The 22,836-nt window shown below is 43.1% G+C and overlaps 1 protein-coding gene across 3 annotated transcripts in view; it reads left to right on the top strand.

The window, feature by feature from the left end:
- The window catches only part of LOC126528458 (protein NEDD1-like), a 103,404-nt gene that overhangs the window by 904 nt on the left and 79,664 nt on the right, over positions 1–22,836 (top strand). For 2 of the 3 annotated variants that reach the window (XM_055069351.2, XM_050176341.3), the window contains exons 2-4: positions 9,223–9,317; positions 15,042–15,155; positions 17,303–17,440. In XM_055069351.2, coding sequence (XP_054925326.2) covers positions 9,223–9,317; positions 15,042–15,155; positions 17,303–17,440 — 347 coding nt within the window. Of the gene's footprint in view, positions 1–3,490; positions 3,517–9,222; positions 9,318–15,041; positions 15,156–17,302; positions 17,441–22,836 lie in introns of all 3 variants that reach the window. The other variant, XM_055069352.2, reaches the window with a different exon arrangement.

The raw sequence follows: 22,836 nt of genomic DNA, 5'->3' as shown, positions 1-22,836 counted from the left end.
TCCACCTAGATTTTTTTTTTTACTTTTGCTGGCATTCTTGGGGAAAAAAGTTATTTGTTTCGAGCTCAGTTTTCTTTTCCTTCTGAGAAATGTTGTATGACTGCGCATACTGCTCTCCAACACTTCAGTTGCAGCCACTACAGTGATGTGACTGTGCAAGACAGTGCACTTGACGTTTGACCACGAGTACAATGAGCCTTTATCTGTGACTAATGTTGGTGGCCTTATGATCTTTTTAGTTGCTGGTGGATGAGGCAACATTAAAGCATTTACGTGCCAGAGGGGAAAAAAAAAGCCTTTGCAGATGTATGCAGATTCCAGTTATTGAATGGAATGGTATGTTTTATTTAACTCCGAAAAAGTTGGGCAGTTGTGACAGGCTTTATGCTCATTCCTCGAGGCTCACAATGTACGTACTTTATTTTAGAGGAAAGTCTATAGAGGATGTGACCAAGTGTGGTATGTGCTGTTACAAGTTTCACAAGCACGGTCTGAAGGAGCACCTATAGAACATAAGCTCCGCAGGTGGAGTGTCACATTCTTGTGAAAGCTCATTGGAAAACTGTCAGGTGGAGTGGGGACTGTGACGGCAGACTGCCCCAGTGCCGCCGCATACACAAGGAAGAACTGTGATTGTATGAAGAGGCTGCAGGCCATAATTCATAATGTGCTAGATGGAGGCATAGTAGGAGTCAAAGGCAGCAAAAGTTTAAGGGAGCTCTTGCACCCTTCAGCACTCGTAAGCATCTGGTTTGCCATTGCCCGTAGTCTATCCAAGACTTTGCAAATGCCTTACCATATCTCGTGCATCTTTGCTAAATCCCAGTCATTGTGAAGCTTGACTTACGTCCAAGCTTAGTACTTGTATACTTTCTAATGGTGTCCGAGTGTAGTGTCTGGTTGCACATTCCAATGGTGTGACCATATGGCTTCAGCCTGTATTGTGGGCTGTTCTTGATACATTTCATATCAACCGCACCACCACATGATGCCGCTGCTGCCACACAAAAACGGTTGTGGAACTGCTTTATACACATCTTCGGAGCATGGAGCTGTCCTGGCCAGCCCCTGTATCATGGTTGGCACAGGACAGCTTCACGTAGATCACTAAAACTAATCTTGCATAACAAGTAAAACGCAGTGCATTAGGTAGGTGACAACCGCAGAAACGAGTGGCACCCTGTGTCTTCTTCCTGCGGTTGTCCCTTGTTTAATGTGCTATGATTTGCCTATTACTTATTTAGTGTGGATGCTTTCAACGCCCCAAGACATTACAGGAAGGACTGAGGAGCATTTTACAGTGCGACAAAATAATAAAAAGAAAAAATTTACTGAGCAGTAGGCGCCGTGTACAGCATTCTTGAACTGCTTGCTGTCAGTGATGGCAACGCTAGTTCCACTGCATGCTGTTGTCCGGAATAGAGCCATTACACAAGTTAGTTCAGCATGATGGTATTCTGATCTTAAATGTGCGATCAGGGTTGGAGATGTAGATGGTGCTAAAGAGAGAATCCTAAATAATGGTGTTATAATGGTATTTTATCAAACCGACAGGCACATTTATAGCGCAATGGTAACTCGGGCAAAGCAAAGGTATGAGATATTGGCATTGCGAGACTGGTTAGAAAAAAAAAATTGAAGGCCGCTTAAGCTTCGCCATTAAAAATGGAACGCGATAGCATTCAAGAACCCTGACTACTATTCACGCCTCCCGGCAACTGCAGCTTACGTAATCGTAATGTTCACCAGGAAGTGCTGGCAGCGAATGCTAATATTTAAGTCTAAGATTTAACAAAAAAGGCAAGCACTGTGGCGTTTTGCTTCCTGACATTTGTTTGTGGGCTGTCATGTTCAAAATTCTCAGGAATAACTTTGTCAAGAATGTAAGACAAGGTATAAGCAACTTTAGTGATAGAATGGTGTGGCAATATAACCCGCATATACCGCAGTCATATAGCAAGGCGTGGCATATACATATACCTAAATATATATGGAAATTTTTGCTGAACGACAACTATGCCTACACCGGATTTTCTGCGACTTGGGGCCTTCAACTTTATCGCGTTAAAATGTTACAAACAGTGCGGTATTTGACGAATTTATATTCCTGAACAACCCCTTGGGCTTGGTGTAAAAAAAACTGTCTGCGGATAGCATAGATTGCTTTGCTGTGAACATCTCGGCCAAGTTTTACTGTCGTATGCGGTGCATGGAGCTTGCAAGTGGAGCGTGAAATCGCCTTTCTCTCAAACGCTCTTTTCAACAGCAGCCAACTCGTTCTCTTCTGGACACTTATTTTGTAATAAAGTGGATTCCCATACGCGGCTGCTATTGGCCAATAGCTGACGTCAATCGAGAAGGGTGTTTAGATCAGTGTGCTTCTTTCTAGTGTTACTGTGTATACTTATTGATGAAGTTTAATACACAGGCAAGAATGTGCTTTCGAATTTCGATAATTATATACTTCTGGAAGAAGCCTACTATTGTCTGCCTGCATAGGAATTGAACTTCAGCCGCTCTGCTTATCGGTGTTGTAGCTGGCAGGTCTCCATCGCTATATAGGCTAGTTTCGAATGCTCAACTAGTCTTGAACCAGGCAGAACTTGCGGTCAGACCACACACACAGTTTCCAGGGCGTGCTCACTCCTCGCCTCTCCTGGTTAGATGCCTTGGCGGACTACTTGATAGCACTTCAAAAATGTGCAGGTTGGATGTGACTACTATCTGTCAGTCAAGCTGGCGAAGGATAAAGCCTGTCTGCACCACGTAGCATAGTCAGTCTGTAGGATACGAGTGCGAGCATGCACTCAAGTTCTGTCGTGCACAAAGCAGACGCTGCGCATGCACGCTACAGTTGCATGTAGCTGTGGTCTTCTTCGTAGCATAGATACTGCGGCCGCCGCAGTGTGTTGCCACGAGTTGACTGGCTAAGCACACTGTGGCTTGCTGAGGACGACCGTGCTTGACGCTTCGTAGGTGCCAAAATCGTTGTGTATTGGCATCTACATTAACATCCAAAAGCAAATTTGAACTGCATGCCACGATGACATTTAGAACACGTTGTGGGCGCGCCCCGCTCTGCCGTAGCCTTCGCACTCCAAGGCATTGGAGAAGGAACAGGAGCACAGCGATGAGGGTGTTTGATTGCCAATAACTGCACTTCTGCTGAATGCATTGAAGTACTTCTTGCGGCTTCATGAGACGCATTTCTTTAAATACATTTCTGCTCATCGATAAAAAGGGGTTCAGGGCCCCTTTAAGACCAGTGATGGCTGCCCAAGTTTATCCATGTAGATGTCTCATCAGTAAATTATCTGGGCTGTTGTCAGGGAGGTGACGAGGATTGCGAAGAAATAGCATGTGCCTAAATTACCATTGTCAGCTGCCGCAAATAAAGCTGTGCAAGTCAACACGAATGCACCAGTGTGTGCCTGAATGCATGCATTTCTTTTCTGTTCTCATTTGAACATTTCTGTCCCTTTTTTCAAAGCTGCTGGACACATAAGTTTGGTGTTGGTGAGTTGCTTTGGTGCTTTTTAATTGTTTTTGAAAATTCTATCAAGCCACCTGAAAATTCTGGGAAAAAATAAAATAAGAAATAACCGGCAGTGTTAAATAAGTAGCTATGGCATTCTTATACTTGCCAGTTCTCCCAAATTTTTCGTAAAAGTTTCGTAAAATTTGGACCTGTTGTACGATTTTTTTAACGTTGCATCAAGGTTCATAAAAATTCTGCTCGTCAGTCTTTGACCGTGTCCTTTACAGTATGGTCATGGTGAAAGGACACGAGAGGAGGAGGGTACCCGTTTCAAGTTAGCTTATTCGGACAAGCTCTTATAGCAAGTAAAATTGGCAATAGCAAAATCGCTGAAAAAGTTACTTGGATCGGAAACGTTTTGCTTGTACACTGTCGTCCACTTCCAATTTGAACACGGCTCCGAGCGGCAGGCGAGGCCGGCGCTCCGCGGAGCGCCGCTCGTAGGCGCCCGGAGCCGTGTTCAAATTGGAAGTGGACGACCGTGTACATCTCTGTTGATCCAAGTTTGCTGCTTCTTGTCTGCTGTGTCTAAAGGTAAATCACGTATACTAAAGTGCATATGTAGCCCATAATAGGACTCTGGGCAAGCTTTAAGAAGAAATGTGTGCTTACTAAAGTTCACAGGTGTTGTTTATTTTATTTATTCACTATACCTTGCAAGCCCATTGAAGGGCATTGGGTTAGTTTCTACCGAACAAAACGTTACCACCAAATAAATAAGGTAACAAAACAAAGATTGCAAATATAACAGTGGAACATTATACAATGTTATCAAAGAGTGTATTTAGGTTATCACGAAAAATGTGTCCCTCGTATAACCAACTTTGCAGATTTTGGATGTTAAGTTGTAAGTTGTTAAGTCCTTACAAGGGCGACTGTGTTTGCCCATATTTTTTTATAGCTACCCTGCGGTAGTGGTCGATATCAGTCTATGTATGCGTTACATCGACACGAAAAAATTTTTGTCTGCAGTTTCTTGTGAATGCCCTGTAGCTCTCAATCTAATGTAGGTATCTTGTAAACAATTATACTGAAATTGGCCACTAAGGTGACTATCATTACGCCGAGTTTCATTTACTTGTCATTAGTTATTTCTCAGTGAAGTTGTAAATTTTGTAGAATTCCCGTCTTCTGTTAATACATGGCTGTCTACAGAGGGAATATGGTGACAGAAAATGGCTTTAACTCTTGTTTTATCAAAACTATCCCGAAAAAAATTATATGGCAATTAGCCGCTTAGACGACTAACATTAGTTTTATTTATTTTTTGTAATTGCATAGTTCACAGTGAAGTTGTAAATATTGTGGAATTCCCATGTGCTATCAATACATGGGCTTCTGTGGGAGGGAAACGGACAGCCCCATATTTGTCCGCTCGAATAAAACTCTAGTCCTTCCAAGTTTCATTCAGCTAATTAACAAGTATGCTCAATTGCAAATTACAAACAAAGTGTTCTGTTTCGTGTACTGCTTTGACTGCACCCCAGTCAACGCATATCGTTGCTCGCGTCGAGGCTTGGTTTAACGGCAACCTGCATCCTATACACACTGTTACCACCAGTGAGCGTTGTGTGTTATGGTTACGTCATGGTCGCCTAGGCGACCTTATCAAAATATATAGATATACATATATACATATGTTCATTCAGAGACCTGGATTGGGGAGAATCGGGGATAAAAGTTAATGGAGAATACCTTAGTAACTTGTGATTCGCTGATGATATTGCCTTTTGCCTTGCTTAGTAACTCAGGGGACCAATTGCAGTGCATGCTCACTGACCTGGAGAGGCAAAGCACAAGAGTGGGTCTAAAAATTAATCTGCAGAAAACTAAAGTAATGTTTAACAGTCTCGGAAGAGAACAGCAATTTACAATAGGTAGCGAGGCACTGGAAGTGGTAAAGGAATACATCTACTTAGGGCAGGTAGTGACGGCGGATCTGGATCATGAGATGGAAATAATCAGAAGAATAAGAATGGGCTGGGGTGCGTTTGGCAGGCATTCTCAGATCATGAACAGCAGGTTGCCATTATCCCTTGAGAGCAAAGTGTATAATAGCTGTGTCTTACCAGTACTCACCTACGGGGCAGAAATCTGGAGGCTTACGAAAAGGGTTCTACTTAAATTGAGGACGACGCAACGAGCTATGGAAAGAGGAGTGATGGGTGGAACATTAAGGAATAAAAGAGCAGAATGAGTGAGGGAGCAAACGCGCGTTAATGACATCTTAGTTGAAATCAAGAAAAAGAAATGGGCATGGGCAGGACATGTAATGAGGAGGGAAGATAACCGATGGTCATTAAGGGTTACGGACTGGATTCCGAGGGAAGGGAAGCGTAGCAGAGGGCGGCAGAAAGTTAGCTGGGCAGATGAGATTAAGAAGTTTGCAGGGACGACATGGCCACAATTAGTGCATGACTGGGGTTATTGGAGAAGTATGGGAGAGGCCTTTGCCCTGCAGTGGGCATAACCAGGCTGATGATGATGATGATGATGATGATGATGATGATGATATACATATATGTGCATAGATGCGTCGATTAAGGTAAAACACACCACAGCTTTGCTGCTCATCCGTCACAGGTTGGGAGGGCTGACAAATTTTTGAGCCAAATTACGACTGTAAATGCAAAGTCAACATATCCCAGCAGTGGGCTTTTCTGGGAGCGGCCTGGTCTTATCTGCCGGTAGCTCTGCGGCATGGCGCTGCTGTAAGTTGAAGATGGCAGTTGTGCTTCACACGTCTACGGTGTGCGAGCAACAAAGTGTGATTCATTTTCTGTGGAGCATGGAACGAACGGCCATCGAAATCCACAGGAACACGTAGCCCACGTAGGGGGGAAGGTGTCTTGCTTTGAGAAGAGTGAGGTGGTGGTGTTGCGAGTTCGCAAACGAGTGTGAAGAGTTGCATGACAATCAGCCTGGTTCCACAGTCAGCTGAATGAATTCTACCACAGGGACATCTAAAGTTTAGTGCTGCGATGGGACAAATGTCTGAACCAGTGACTATGTCGAAAAATAGTGTAAGGTATGGGAATAGTATGCATATGTATAATTATCTGTGCGTACCTTATTTTGGCTAATAAATAGGAGCAAGGACTTTGATTCGTCCACATACTTTGACCCATACTCATCATGGCGGCTTAGGGGCTTCGGCGTTGCACTGCTAAGCATGAGGTTGTGGGATGAAATCGAGTTGTGGTGGCCACATCTTGATGGAGGCGAAATGTAAGAATGCCCGTGTGCTGTAAATTTGGTCCATATTGAAGATCCCCAGCTGGTCAAAGTTAATCCATTGTCCCCTATTATGGCATGCCTCATAATCAGATTGTGGTTCTTGCATGCCACATAAACTCCCAGGATTTGTTTTCTTCGCTTTAAGATGCCTACGATTACTTTTTTTTAAGACTGCAGATTTTGCTTGACAGAACCAAAGCACAGTTGCTGCTATCACTTACAAATGGTAGTGAATATCATGACAGAGTGCGATTGATCCTGATGGACCCTTTATGGACTAGTGTGGCTAGTACTAATGTTAGCGACTATTGTTGCTAGGACTAGTACAGGCAACAAACGAAAAATATATTTTCTTCTTGTTGAGTTTTGGTTTTAAGTGCGAAGTTTTGGGCTAAATGTATTCGGCCAATACTGAGTAGCAGACAGCAAGCATCATCTGTTTATTTATTTAATAATGTATTTATTTAGACTATCAACTTGAGTACCCCATTCTCAGGGTTGTTACAGGGTGAATAATGTTTAAAAAATCGCTAATATATAGTGTGCTGTGATACACACAAATTCACTGGTGTACAGTGGACAGTCAGTGGCTTTGGCATTGTGAGGTAAGCACGAGTTCACGGGCTCAAATCCCGGCTGCGGTGGAGGCGAAGTGCAAGAACACCTGGGTTTTGTACATAGCATGCACATTAAAGAACCTGAGGAGGTCAAAACAAATCTGGAGTTCTCCACTATGGCGTGTGTGCCTCAAAATCAAGTTGTAGTTTCGGCGCTTAAAATTCCAGAATTTAAAAGGAATGTGCTCATAGCAGTGCCCAGAATACACATGTTCCAAACTACATATTCAATGCACATTTAAGATTAGTAGCGTGTTTGTTAGTTACAAGAGCGTCAGGTAAACTACTCCACATTTCAATTTATTGGGCAAAAAAAAAAGAAACGAAAAGTGTCAGCACGCATTAAGTGAGACTGACTGGCTCTGCTGTGGTTTATACAAGCTACCTTCTTTGAGGTTGCAAATAAAATAACAAAGCTTATTTAGTCTTGTGGGTCCTTTCATGATTTTAAGAAGAAACCTTAGCTGACGCTTACGTCTGTGCTCATCCTGTAATTCTAGCTTACAAGATTTTAACATGGCTGTAACAGAGTCCATGTGTCAGTACTTGCAGCATATAAAACGGGCCACCAGTCTTTGTATTTTTTCTATTTTAGCCTTCCGAACTTTGATTCGGAGTCGACGTTTCTTGTATTGAAGCTGGAACAGAGGACAAGGAAAAGGTTTGGCGCATGCCTCGCTTACTTTTGAAAACGTGGACACATCAAGGAGAGACTGCTGTAAAAACTCGGGCTGCAGTGGTATCCCACAGGTGATGTGAAGCCAGTGTAGTGTGCTATAGGTGGCTTGGGACGAAGCTCAATTTTTTATTCTGCCTGCGGTTGCCCACATGTAAAAAAAGCTATGGCTGAAAAGGTTTGTGCAGAAAGAAGTTACACATTGATAATCCTTATAGTTAGGGTTTTGTAAATTTAGATAATGAAAAAACTTTTTCTTGAGGCATTTTTTTGTCTTGCCCTAAAGGGTTAACGGTTCTATTCTAAATCGCCATCTTCTCATCTCGTTCTTACTCTCATTTCGCTTATCTGCAGAAATGCTTGCTACAAGACTAATAGACTGCTCTCATCAGTGGAAGTTTATCTTATATTCATGCTAATCTTTTTTGGTGGGTGTCCTTGTATCTTTTTAGTCACAATTTATGGTTTCTTTTATTTGTTTTCAGATAAGTTATACTCACTGCAACTTTCTGCGGCAGTGAAGTGAAAGATAAGGAGAGTGGAGCTTCTGCACATTTACCACGCAAAGTAGCCTGGCAGCATTTGACAGCACATTTGGTTTCTTGGAGCAGATACTGCAGTGGCGTAGTTTTGATGTGCGATAATCTCATGTTTGTTGAGACGCAAAAGGGAAAAGCATAAAAATAAGCCAAATTAAGCTCGGTTGTGTGTAGTCTTATTTTGCTGTTGTACGTAAGGCATTTTCCCGAGCTCGTAATACGGATGAAAATGAGGGATGTTTTTTCGGAAGTTTCCTCATTTGTGTGCTCTTTGCCTCCGTACCTTCCCCTTCAGTTTTGCAGAATATTGTCCACAAGTATCCTACTACTCGGCTGTATCAGTTTGTATGTATTTTTAGTGTATGCACAGCTGCATTGCTTGCTGCTAAATCTGATGGCCAGGAGATGCCTTTAAGCTGATTTAAGAATTTTTTGTCTGCAGAAAAGATTTCCTACTAGATGTTAGAAATTTAAAATTGAAAAGGAAGTCTCTGGCCACTCCAGTACATTTGCAAAACATTCTATGTTTCCAATATGAAATGAAAATTTATTTTTTCAGACCTGCTCAGTTAACGTGTCATCTCTGATCCCAGTTTTATCGTCCATTTCTTACAGGGCGGCGACTGGCCTCTATCTCGCAATTGTGCAAATTTGTCCACGTTACGGAGTTCTCCAGAAGTAGGCACAGGCATTTGCAGATTGATGTTGAGGTGAGCATACCTGGGTGGCAGCACTCGGTTTTGACTTCGCTAGTTGCTTGCACGAAACAGTGCCCTAAATTGGTACGTCTTAGTCTCTCGCATAGTATGGTCATAACCATTATTAGTGGGAACCATAGCTTCCTACAAAAATTACTAGAGGGATTTCTGGTGCTAAACTCAATCAGCTTCAATGGGAATGATGGTTAATACAGGGATTTGGCTGATCTTTATGCATGTGTCTTCAGACGTTCTTGTGGCTGTATTTACTGTACTTTATCTGTCTTTGTTGGACTAAATTTTGAAGCAATGCTTTCCCGAATGCAGAAGGCAATGACACTGTGCGCATGCACAATTACTGCGGATTGACGCATTTGTAATGCACTACTTTGCTGAATAGGATCAACTTGCAATGTTGCCAGGCCGTTTGGATCCAGAAGGACAAAGTTCAGGCAAATCCATGTACTGACCATCGTTCCCATGCTGGCTGAATAGGAATGCTTGCAGCACCCATAGACTCTGGCACCACAGTTCGCCCTGGTATTTCTTATAGGAAACTCATGGCATGAAGATCCACTTGGTACAGGCAGAGCTGCCCTGGTGAGCAGCTGGTGCACTATTGTAGTGATGGGGTTGGTGGCTGTGGCGTCGCACGACTAAGCACCATGTTGTGGGTTTATTTCTCGGCCACGGCGGCCACATTTCAGTGGGGGAGAAATTCAAAAGTACTCGATGTACTTGGACTCGGTACATGCTAGACAACCCCAGGTGGTCATAATTGATTCAGAGTAGCACACTACAACGTGCCTCACAATCACATCATGGTTTTGGTCTGATCCAACTCAAGAGATCAGATAGGATTTGCTGATCTCTCAAAACTGATCAACAAGGAGAAAGTAAGGGATATTCGAAATTGCAACGCTAGAAAGACTGAGGGAGCAGTAAAAAAAACACACCCCATGACATCGGTGAGAAAACTAGGCATAGGACCAGCCAAGATGTATTGTTATGATTGACCTATCAAGTGTGAGAAACATTCAGGTCTGCATTCCCATGACGAGACAATCTGCCTTATCCCAGAAAAGACTGTTAGGATCAGCCTGGACTTCGACCTCACCAGTGTGGGAAAGATTCAAGTGGGTGTTCCCATGTCAAGATAATTGCCTTCTTCCCCGAAAAAGCGTCGCCACTCTACGCTCTGAGCAGACACGGAGGGCCCAAAGGGGGCGACCCGAAGGAGAAGAGCTAGTCGACTTCTTAACCTGACAAAACGCATTGACAATTCTAAAGGTTCCCCAAGTTTTCCAAGAAGACATCGACGACCAGAAGACCGCGAGGGGTTATTTAAGGCTGTCCTGGCCCACGTGTTAGGCAGAACCACTCGAAACTCGGATAGTCACAACCACGTACCAATGAAGCAAACATTCTTTTCTACTTTTTTTTCATCATCACGATGCCCACCTTCGTCGTCGTTTCCCGATTGTTGCGGTGAAGACACACCTCACCTCGTCGAGGTCGTATCACTATGCACTGGAAGATAAGCAGGGTTATATCATCAATTCAGAAGATATACTAAAAGCAAGGGAAGACTTCTATACTTATCTGCACAGTACCCAGAGCAGCCACGCTACTTTCATTTGTAGTAGTAATGAACAGGATACAGAAGCTCCTTCTGTAACTAATGATGAAATTAGAATGACTTTGCAAGACATGACCTGGAAAGAAGCAGCTGGAGAAGATTGAACAACAGTCAATTTAATCAAAAATGGAGGATATCATGCTTGAAAAACTTGCGGCTCTTTATATGCGATGTCTCACGACTTCAAGTGTTCCAGGGAACAGGTAGAATGGCAACATTATGCAAATCCACAAAAAGGGAGACGTAAAGAGTTGAAAAATTATAGACCCATTAGCTTGCTTCCAGTATTGTATAAAATAATCATAGATAATTTCCAACAGAATAAAGGCAACACTACAGTCAATCAAGAAAACAGACTGGCTTCAGGAAGGGGGGATACTCTACAATGGATCACATCCATGTCAACAAACAGGTAATCGAGAAATCCGCAGAGTACAATCAACCTTTATACATGACTTTCATAGGTCATGAAAAGGCATTTGATTCAGTAGATACCAGCAGTCATAGAGGCATCACATAATTAAGGAGTACAGAAGGCATACATGAATATCTTGGGAAATAGCTACAGATTCCACAGCTACCTTGGTGCTCCACAAGAAAAGCACAAAGATACCTATAAAGGGATCACGCAAGGAGACAATTTCTCCAATGCTATTCACTGCATGCTTGTAAGAACGTACTCAAGCTATTAAACTGGGAAGGCTTAGGAGCAAGCATCAAGGGCAAATATCTCTGCAACCTTTGATTTGCAGATGACATTGTCCTGTTCAGCAATACTAGGGACAAACTACAGCAAAGAGATTGAGGACCTTAACAGAAAAAATGTAAGAGTAGGGTTAATAGGCGGAAGATAATGATCAATGGCTTGGAAAGGGAACAAGAGTTCAGGTTTGCCAGTCAGCCTCTATAGTCTGTGAAGGAGTACATTTATCTTGGTTAATTACTCGCAGGGGACCTTGATTAAGAGTAGGAAACTCTCAAAAGAATAAAAATGGATTGGAGTGCATACGGCTGGGGACATTGCCAGATACTGAGTGGGAGCTTACTACTCTCATTGAAAATAAAGGACATGCAAAGAGCGATTGAACGAAAAATGTTAGGCATAACGTTAAAGGGATTGGGACACCAAATTTTGAGGCTATAAAAAGCATGTTGTAGGCTGCTTCCGTATGCAAGGACACCCAGAACGAAGTATTGGACGCTGCAAACATTTTAAAATAATTTTAATTCAGCTCCAAAAAGTCATTAAAAACTCCTTCTCGTAGTCGAGACCCATCGCTAGCGCGGCAGTTACTACGTCACAGAGGAGGAACGAAAATATTGACGTCATAGCACACTAGCACAAAAACGTGACGTATGATGAGTAGCGATGAAATGCCGATTACGGAGCATGCTGAGCCGAGCGACCGAGCATAGCCTCCACTATGACCGAGCTACAGGCATATAGAAATCCTTTCTTAATTCAAAGAAAGAGTAAGGCGTGCAGGCACGGACACAAGAGGAGAGAAGTGGACAACACGAACGCCGCACGGCGGCCCGCGAACGGCAAACTGCGTGCGGCGAGTTGCCGAGCGGGCGGGCCTACGTTTGAGCCGGCCGACTCCGAAAGGGACCAGATATGCGGCGTTCGTGTTGTCCGCTTCCCTCTTCGCATAGTCGCATAGTTCGGCAGCTCGGAGCGGTCTCTCATTCGCTTGGCCTTTCTCAATGTGAGGGCCTGTCCACGTTACCGGCACGGAAACTCGCCGCACGCCGTTTGCCGTTCGCGGGCCCCCGTGCGACGGCGGTTTTGCTCGCGAACGGCGAGATTTCCTTGCCATAGAGAGGATGGGCCCGGGACCCATTTGTGCGGCAGCCGTACGGTGAAGCGGCCAATCAGCGACCAAGGAGTGGTCACTCTGGCACCGAGGGCAGCTTCACCGCCTCTGATCGTTCGGCGCCGCCGATTTCGTCGCTAGGCCTTTTCCGGTTCACTTCAAAGCTAAAGCGTACGGCGCTTCGGAATAAATCACCGACTCTCGCAAGCCGCAATATTTCTTACCGTTGTTGTCGCTCTTCGCAATAATTATAATAATTGCGACATGCACTTCGAATCGCCAGTTGTTGACATCTGCTGGCAGAGCACGCGTATGCGCGAGCAGACGACGCAGCATAGTTTTACGTCACTATTTCCTGTGGCCCACGTGACCAAGCCATGTTGCGTTTCCTCCTCTGTGACGTCATAGCATCACCCGGAGCCCAGAAACCGAAACCGAAATCGCTCGGTATAGCAATGCTATTATTAAATTATTTATCGGACATATATGAATCCCGCTGTGTGTATCGTGCTCCCTGAAGCATGATACGTTTGAATCAACAAACGCATGAACGAAAATTGTGATGTCTCCACCCCTTTAAGAGACAAGAGAGCAATTAGTGCAAATAGGGATACCCGATTTTCTAATTGACATTAAGAGAAAAAAAAAATGCAGCTGGCTGGCAGGCCATGTAATGCGTAGAACGGATAACTGGTGGACCATTAGTTGCAGAAGGGGTGCCAAGAGAAGGGAAGCATAGTCAAGAACAGCAGAAAACTAGGTGGGATGATGAAATTGGGAAATTCGCAGGCACAAGTTGGAATCAGTTGGCATAAGTCGGAGGTAATTGGAGATTGCAGGGAGACACTTCGTCCTGCAGTGGACATAATAGGTGGATGATGAAGATTCTGTCATGCAAAATGCTGTAATTAAACATTTTTTTTCTTGATGATGGATATAGTCGCATTGTGTCCAAATTTCAGGGGGATATGAATTTTGAAAAAGTCTGGGTGGGCTATTAACCATGTCTTGCATTTGGGGATGTCTTGAACACTCTATTGTGCTTTGATGGTCTACGTGAATTTCTTAGCTACTATAAGACCTTTCACACTAAAAGAGTACAGCTGTCGCATACTTTTGTGAATTTGGTGTATAAAATCTTGATCTTCCATGATTTTGGGGAGACATTAGGCACTTAAAAAGTGCTCACTGTGGCATGCAGCTTGCATTTGCACCCATATAGGTGATGGAACGAGTGCAGTGTGTTACACTATGGAAGTGTCGGCTTGATAACATTAAGGGAATTAACATTCAGAAAGTTGTCAAGGGCTTCTTCAATTGGAAGTAGTGGCCGTAATCAAACAAGAATGTCTTGCTTTCCCTTTGGTACGGCTGTGATTGTGGTCTTTTTTTAATTGTAACCTGTTTTGAGTAACGAATACTGTTCGAGGTCCCGAGACATTTGTACAAACGAGATGTTGTGGTAGTCTGCTGCCACTCTGAAGTCAAAGTGCATGGGCATGAAAATGCATGTGCTGCCATCGCCAAATGTCATGCGGGAGTAGCAGTAGCAAACAATACTCAAGGAAGCGCAATGGGAAAGTGCACCAGGTGCTTAACAGAATGGGGCCGTATCAGCAACCAAAAGCATACATACCCATGTAGTAGTAGTAGTAGTTCATTTCACGAGTCATGTTTGAGCTTCATGTCAAATAAATATTACAGCAGGAGACCCCAGTGTTACAAAAAAACTACCAGGGAGATGTCCTATGATTACATAAATAGGGTAATTATACAAAAAGAGCAAGCAGTGATAAACAGTGCGGTCATGTGTGCAATCTAAATACTAAATTGTTTATTTCTGACAGCATATTTCCAGCTCATACTCGCAGTTCACAATACTTAATTAAAGTGGCGGTTTGTTCTGGCTGCCCAGATGAGAGGGATTTAACAAGTGACAAAGGGTTTTACTGGCTGAAAATAAAAATTTTTCTTACCTACTGTGTGCCGTTTGCAGAACTGCTGAAAAAAACTATTTTTAGCCGAAGTTCTACACTGCAGGCTATAGACTATTTAGAAGAAACATTTTATTTTATGCCCAAATTGGTCTCTGCACACTATACACTGGGCATTATAGTTGTTGTTTTGAGGGTCATTGCATTTTACATCTCTGGTTGTAAAAATTGGGTGCATATAGCAATCTTAGTTTTGTTAGGAATGAGGGAGTGCGGTAATTTGGGTGAGGCTCTTCTAGTGTTTCTTTAAGTATTGAACCTGAATTTAGCATGTTTCTTCTCCCAGGGCGCATGTGTGTGTTCTCAGTTCAGCCACCAGGACTGCCACAGCATGTGTGTTGGTCTGCTGGACGGCACTGTGCAGCTGCTGAAGAATGGCAAGACCTCCTACTCCTACCAGGTACGTGTCATCGTTATGGTAATTTATTTAAACCTTAAAGGGGCACCAAAACATATTTTGAGGACATGAAACGTTTCCAGTCTTCATACAATGCTGTTCTGAACGTGTGAGCCAAATGGTATTTTGTTGCCTGGAGCAGAGAACCTATGATCTTGTCTGGTTCCTTAATAATGGGCTAGAAACAAAACAGACCTACTCTTTCACATGCACTCATCATCATAATGTAGGTACAGCCGAAACTGCAATAACGAAATCGCCGGTGAAAGCAAGAAAATTAACTTTTGTGGGAATTTTGTTGTTGTGAGAATGAGATGGCAAAGACGGGGGGAAATGCCTTGCAAATAAAAAAATTGCCAAAAGCTGGTGGGCTTACTTTGCTGAGCAGTGGCATAGAAATTTTGTTATATTGAAATCGTGTAAAAACGTACTTTATGTTGAAGCTTGAGGTACATGGTGTTTGGACAAGTTATAAAAAGTTGAATACTTCATTAATTAAGAAATTTGTTAACTTGGAGTTCGTTATATCAAGCTTCCAGTGTATTTATTAACGCTATACCCTTCCCCTCTGTAATGTCCAAAGGGCCCTGAGGGTAACTATATAAATAAGTATGCCAACTAAACCCAAATTTGTTTTTTGCTCACTGTGCAGCTTTGGCATGGTACAATTTGATCAAATTTTTTTTTTGTCACAATGTAGCGGATTCTAAAAGTCTTTTAGCAGCTTAGGAAATGTTAATTTTGCACTGCATTGCATCAAGAATTGCGATCCTGTTTCAGTGTTCGTGAGGAGCAGCTACGGATCTTGTTATGCAATGAAACGCTAGATGTGCTTCAAGAAAATAGTTTCCAAAAAGTGACTGATGTCTGTGCAGTACAAGTTTACGATAATAAAGCAGGCTGTAAGCCTGCATTGGTTCACACTTGCCAGGAAGTTGCCAGCAGTATTTTGGCAGCAGCAGTTGCCAGCAGCATTTTAGTTGATTTTCTCCTTTGAGCCCAGTAATGGGTACAACACACTTTTGAGGGGCAGCATATTTTTGTCAGACTTCTATTTCTTTAAAGAACTTCTTAGGGGATCTACCAATAGATTTGGCTGGCGGTACAGATGTGTGCCTTATGCTTGACTTACACTTTGCAAAATTTTTGTGACCAGCTATATTATGTATGGTAAAGATGAAGGGCAGCCAGAAGTTTGAGAACCACTGCTCTGGAACAGCTCTAGGATCCTAAGGCTGCAATACAAGCTCGACTAAATGGCCCGGCGTGAGCTCCAGCCATGTATATATGGGTTTAGTGGCCTGCAAACTTCTGAAATGTAGCTTAAATGCTAACTCCACTTGTTACTGCTTCTCTTAAACTTAGTGGTGTTCATGACACATCTGCTTGTATAGTTGTTCCTGACTGTGCGTTGTGAAGTTTTCTTGGCCTCTTCCCCTGACTTTGTGGCTGCTCGCTAAGTATGTTCCAGAATAGACGGAACTTGGGGGCCATTGGGTATGTGCAGCTTGGCATGTGATACTGGGTATGTTAACATTCTTGTCTTATCCCCCGGAATGGGCATTTGCCAAATGGGTGGGTGACCAAATGAACAAGCAGAACAAGAGGCAGGAAGTGAAGCGAACAAAATTAGACCGGAACGTCCATTAAGCAGTTGGTGTTGAGCTGCATTGAAGTGCAGGCATTTCAGTAAACACCAAAGACTGCTTTGCTTATAACACATATTTTCTGCTTGTCTTGCATTAGCAGTCCGTTTATCTTCCTGTGTGGTAGCAATTACGCAGGGATTCCAGTGGCACTCGGAACTTCGCTGTCACGTGCCAGTCACCTGCAGACCACTTTGCACAGCAAGAGAGAGTGCAGAACTGACATTTCGCACACACTGCACGCAGCATTCCTCAGTAGAACAAAACACACTATGGTATGCAAACACGCATAGAAGTAATCATGGAAGGGGAAAAAAATTCAAATAAAGTGAGCAATTGCAAAAATTTAGTTTAAGCTTAATAACAGAAAAAAAAGTTTTTAGAAAATAAACAATACAGCATTTATACGGGAAAAGTGTACCAGATGGAAGGGTTCACCTAGGTAGACTATTCAATGATAGGCATTCACAGAATAATAACAATAACGAAGTTGGTTCCTTGCAGCCACACAAGGAGAAGGTGACGTGCATCGCGTTCAGCAGCAATGATGGCTTTGTGGCAAGCGGGGCATATGATGGCAGCGTGGCCCTGCTGTCGGTGGACATCAGGAACACCAAGATGCTCAATGAACCAACTGGAAGGGTAAGGGTATACATTGTCCAGAGAACGTGCGCTGCAATGCCACTTGCAGTTGATGCAGCACGATGGCTTTAGGCATCGTGAAGCTGATTGAGACGTCAATGGTCACTTTGTTGTGCACTTGCCTTGTATGTTTCTCGATTTTTCTTTACCTTTGTGCTGGCCATAGCCATGGTTATCACAGAAACTGACAGTGTGAGCTGTACTCATTAAGGTTCCTCTTTTTATTGTGAAACAAAGTACTGATGTGACATTTGTGTCTGTTAATTGAAGGTTGACCTTGAAACCCTAGCAAGATTGCTGGCAAGCATTGGAGCACCCTAGCCAATTCATTGTAGTAGTTGTTTCTACAAACAAATTTGGTGTCAATACCTAAGCGTTGTCATTCTTGCACTTTCACTTTCGGAGATTCTTTCCCATTTGCACGAGACTAGCACTGGATGTGTAGAGTATTTAAAAGCGGCAGCATTCGTGGCAGAAGCCAGGCATGTATATAGAAAAATGAGTCCACAAGGATGCTATAAGACAGAAACTTCCGGTGTTCCTAGAAATTCTGCTGCTGCCACACGTGAGCACCACTAGAATACAGTATACACGTGGGTGAGAGTGGCCCCTTCAGTGATGTGTGTGCGGGAAACTGTTTTCATGCGGACCCACCTGACTGCTCGATGCGTGTTCATATCTGGTCTCAGGCAGACCGCTCTAACCGCTGCTAACTGCTCGCGTCAGCTTTCACACTTGTTTCAATTGTCATGGTTTGCGATTGTTTTGTCATCTGATTGTATGCATGACGCGAATAGTGTAGTACTTTCTGGAAGTCACGCGGCACCAGCGATTACACTGGAAATTTCGACGAGTGATGTATAAAAGCCGAGGCGCTTGACCTGCAGATCAAATTTTCGACGATTGCCGACTCTGCTACATGTCTCTCAAATTCTTTGCCTCAGTATATCATGCAATGAAAACATGTATAGAGCTGCACTCAAATTTCACATTAGGGAGTATCGTAATCGTCACTGAATTTTTTTATATTTAAGGTTCGCCCAGATACGAGTGTTGCTCTAGGCGTCATAACTGTGAAATGGTAGGTACGAAACAACTGCCACTTGGCAGGTAGGTAATGGGGACTATAAACTGTGCGGCCAACTACCATGATAGCAATCGACACTTTTAGCATGTCCGCTTTTCCGGCAGACGGGGGCGGATTGTCGGATGTGTGGGGGCGTAAATGTGAGCGGCCAGAGCGGTGCAGCCGCCTGGTGTCATAGAGTTCAACCAGACACAGAGCTAAAGTTGCAGTAACCCACTATATCCTGCTTTGCGGCTGGTGAAAATTTTCGACAGCAGCGTAATTGTAAATAGGATTACGCCGTTGTCGAATATATACACCAGCAGCTAGGCAGAATATAGTAATTGGCTTTCTGTTTATGCTGTTGAGGTTTGCACCACTAGCTGGCGCCACCAACCTGGCCGCTCACGTTTACGCCCCCTCAACTGGCAAACCGCCCGTGCTTGCCGGAATACCGGACGCATTAAAATTCTCTATCTTGGAGCAAAAGTGCATTATCATCAAAAGACTGAAATTTCACTTATTGCAGATTTTTTTTCCTACACAATTGCCCATACTATGAACTCTCCACTCAGATTTAGTTATTATGCCTCATTCATCGAGCAACCAGTCTCAATGTGAAAATAATTTTCTTTTCATATGCACATCAGAAGGTTAGAAGTATGCATGCTTGAGTACGACTGGTGACATTGCGCGAATCACTAGTGATCATGTCATGTTACTGAGTAGTACTGAACAGCTACCTGCCCTTCTAAAACCATTTTATTGCTTATGCATATCAGCAAGTTAGGAGAGCGGATGCTCGGGTATGACTGTACTAACGTCACATCATTTCACTAAGTGATGGTGAGCAAGTTGTTACCCTTGGGAAGACCATTTTGTTTGATATGCATGTTGGCAGGTTAGGAGAGTGCATGCATGAGTAAAAACTGTGATGTCACGTGATTCGCTATTGATCACGTCATTTCATTAAATGATAGTGAGTTACCCTTTGAAGGACATTTACCCGCCGTGGTTGCTCAGTGGCTATGGTGTTAGGCTGCTGAGCACGAGGTCGCGGGATCGAATCCCGGCCACGGCGGCTGCATTTCGATGGGGGCGAAATGCGAAAACACCCGTGTACTTAGATTTAGGTGCACGTTAAAGAACCCCAGGTGGTCAAAATTTCCGGAGTCCCCCACTACGGCGTGCCTCATAATCAGAAAGTGGTTTTGGCACGTAAAACCTCATAATTTTTTTTTTTTTTTTTTTTTGAAGGACATTTCACTTCATATGCATGTCGGTAGGTCATGAGAGCGCAGCTTGGGTGTGATGGTGGTGTTGGTGGTGACATCGAGTGAGTCGCTAAGAACTTAATCCTGTGACTCACTAATATTAAGCTAGCAGTTCCTCTCGCAACCATTTTGTTTGATATGCATAGCAGGAGCATAGGAGTGCATGCTGAGGCACTAGCTTAGCGATCATCTCAAGTGGCCGCGTAATGGTGAGCAAGCTTTTACGCTTGTAAACCATTTCGATCAATAGGGAATGAAATCTCATGTTATGATACAACCCAGGTCGCGCAGTGTGTATCACGATTGTGACTCGCTTATGCGAGTCACTCCTGACACTCTGAAACGAGACTCTAAAAGGAGCGAGTGAGTGATATACCCCATGGAAGTGTTTGTGAAGCAGCCATGAGGACACTGGTAGCATGGAAACTGTGCTCCTATAGCGCTGACACCAAGAGAGTGGTGATGTCATTAAATAGACAGTTCATGAAGCCTATTACGACCTCTTGTTGCAATATTTATTCATTCCTCTATAAATTTCCAAGAGGATTAAATTGACAGGAACTGGGATTGATATGAATGGCACTTGGATTAAAGTGGCTGGGACCTCGATTATTTTCAATGGCACTTTGTTTAAACAGCAGGAAAACCTGTAGTGCCATATTGTAATGGCTTGCAGGAATTTACCAGCATGCGAGTATGCTCGTTACGCTTAGTTAAATGCTTTTCCAAACTTTAGCATTTGATATTGGCATCCAGACCTTACACAAAGGTGGGCCTACATGAGTAAATATGGTATGTCTATACAATGTCATGACTCCATCATATACAATGAAGACCATGGAAATGGGTTTCAAATCACTTATTTTTTTTTACTTTGGTTTAAGATATGAATCATAGTTGAATTTGTGATAATTTTGATCTCGAAATTCTCCCCCATAGTAGGTGGTGGGGGAAATGCTGCCTACCTAGGCCAATCGGTCACCGGGGAGCAAAAGAATGAGAAGGAAATTTACAAAACGAAAATGAGTTCGAGCACATACAGCAGGCATTACCAATCATGACTGGCAGCTTGCTGCTTTCCTTAACAAGTGTACAATCGTTGCATTCTGCTGGTGCTGCTATATGGGGCAAAAACTTGCAGGTTAAGGGGGGGGACAGGCTTCAGACACTGAAAAGTCAGAGAAATATCAGTTTTAAAAATATCAGTTTTCTACAGCAATTCATGCATGATTTCTGAAATTTTGATACGTATTTGATCAATATTTTACTTGTAATAGCACTTTATATCGCATTTGTGAGCAGAATTTCTTGATTAGTGATACTGTTCACCGATGCACACTCAACGATGAACATGGCATGAACGAGGAACCGTGCACCGTGCAGCTGCCATTTCAAGTTTGTGATCATAGCCATGTTGGTCTCCTTTGAAAGAGCGACCCCTCATCTTTAAGTTCTCGCCACCCCTGACCGTTCTTGTTCATAGAATTTCAGGAAAAAAAGTCGAGATGTATGAATGGTGGATCATTTTGGCTGCTTCACGCAAGAGACAAGAGCGCGCCATTCAATTGGCCAAGCAGCATTCCTGTCGTCTGCTTGTCTGTGTCAGCATGCATCCTTTTATCTTGGTGTATTCGCTAGTTCTGCTGTAAGCGTGAATTCAAGAAACTGGTTTTGGCTGAGAACATCAAAAGATGCCTTGCAACGACTCGGGGCACCCAGGACGCCGGACTTGTCGTGCTCAGTGGCACAATCGCAGGGTCTGCTGTGATAGGCCTAACAGATGATGCCAGACTAGAACCCATCAGTTGCTAACAGCATTGCGGACAGGGGGCCATATTCACCACGACATGCAAGTATCGCAGTCGCGTCTAAAACACGAAGCAGAAGCAAGGCTACAGTAGATGCCCGCTCAGCAGTGGAACGAAAACAAAACTTTCTCGCTGGACGCGCCGGCACAACTGACTTACTGCTTGATGCAACAATGTCCACCAATTATGAGTTTGGAGGCACGAGTGCGTTCTAAGCGGTTGCAAAGTGCAAGATATAAAACAAAAATAAATAGTAAAAATGAAAGTAAAACGTAGAAACAAAAATAAAAGCAAAAATAAACAAAGGTGAGTGGTAGCATGGTCTTGCCATCAAGCTGATGCTTCTGTGTGTGCAAACTGTAGTGAGGTGTCAATGTGAGCCTTCCGTGTGTCCATAGTAATTGTACCAATCAGTTTACCAAAAATATTCTCACTGTGCGCGCTATGCAAGTTGCTAGCAGTCCACAAACTGGTAAAGGACATGCTTTTCAAGTTATGCATCGTGGCCTTCACAGTTTGTGCGAATTGAGGCCTGAAGCTTATTAGCCTATTTTCAGTGTAAATGTGCAGATTTTCTAAGGTTTTTACTACAGAGTTCTTTTTTTCGTGTGGCTGAAAAGATGGCTTTTGGCCACTTCGATAATTTGCTGCAGTCATATATCTGGACCTAGGGCAGCTATAGGTATGATTATTTATCATTTTTTTTGCCACAATGTGCTAAATGTATGAAAATAAGTGCTGAGAGCATAGTTTTCATTTTCATCTTCAAAAGTTTTAAATTTTGATTTTTTTGCTGCTCCTGATTCCCTGTGTAAACACTTCCAACATCATTGTGCTGTAAAATGACTAAAATTGTCCAATTTAAAATTTGTTTGCAGTGTTGCCCTGCTTATGAATTCTAGTATTCATCGATATGTTTAGCAACTATAGCACATATGCATATAAAATTGAGCATAGAATTGAGAGCAATTATTATTCACTTCAGGAACTACTTGGCAGATTTAAAATTTAGTTGTATATTTAAAATCGGCAGAAGAAATTGAACGGGCCTGTCTAGCTTCATCAAATTTGGCAAGGAAATAACAAAATTATGTTGACAAACCATGTCTCCCCTTAACAAAGTGGCTCTAGATGAAATTAGGAACCACACAACAAGCGATTGAATGAGAAATGTTAAACATAATGTTAGGAAACTGAAAGACAGTGGTGTATTGTCTTCCAGAGAGCAAACAGGTGTAGCGGTTATTC

This window comes from Dermacentor andersoni, chromosome 9 (genome assembly GCF_023375885.2).
Source record: "Dermacentor andersoni chromosome 9, qqDerAnde1_hic_scaffold, whole genome shotgun sequence".
Classification (NCBI taxonomy): Eukaryota; Metazoa; Arthropoda; class Arachnida; order Ixodida; family Ixodidae; genus Dermacentor; species Dermacentor andersoni.
This window is presented reverse-complemented; position numbering and strand designations above follow the sequence as displayed.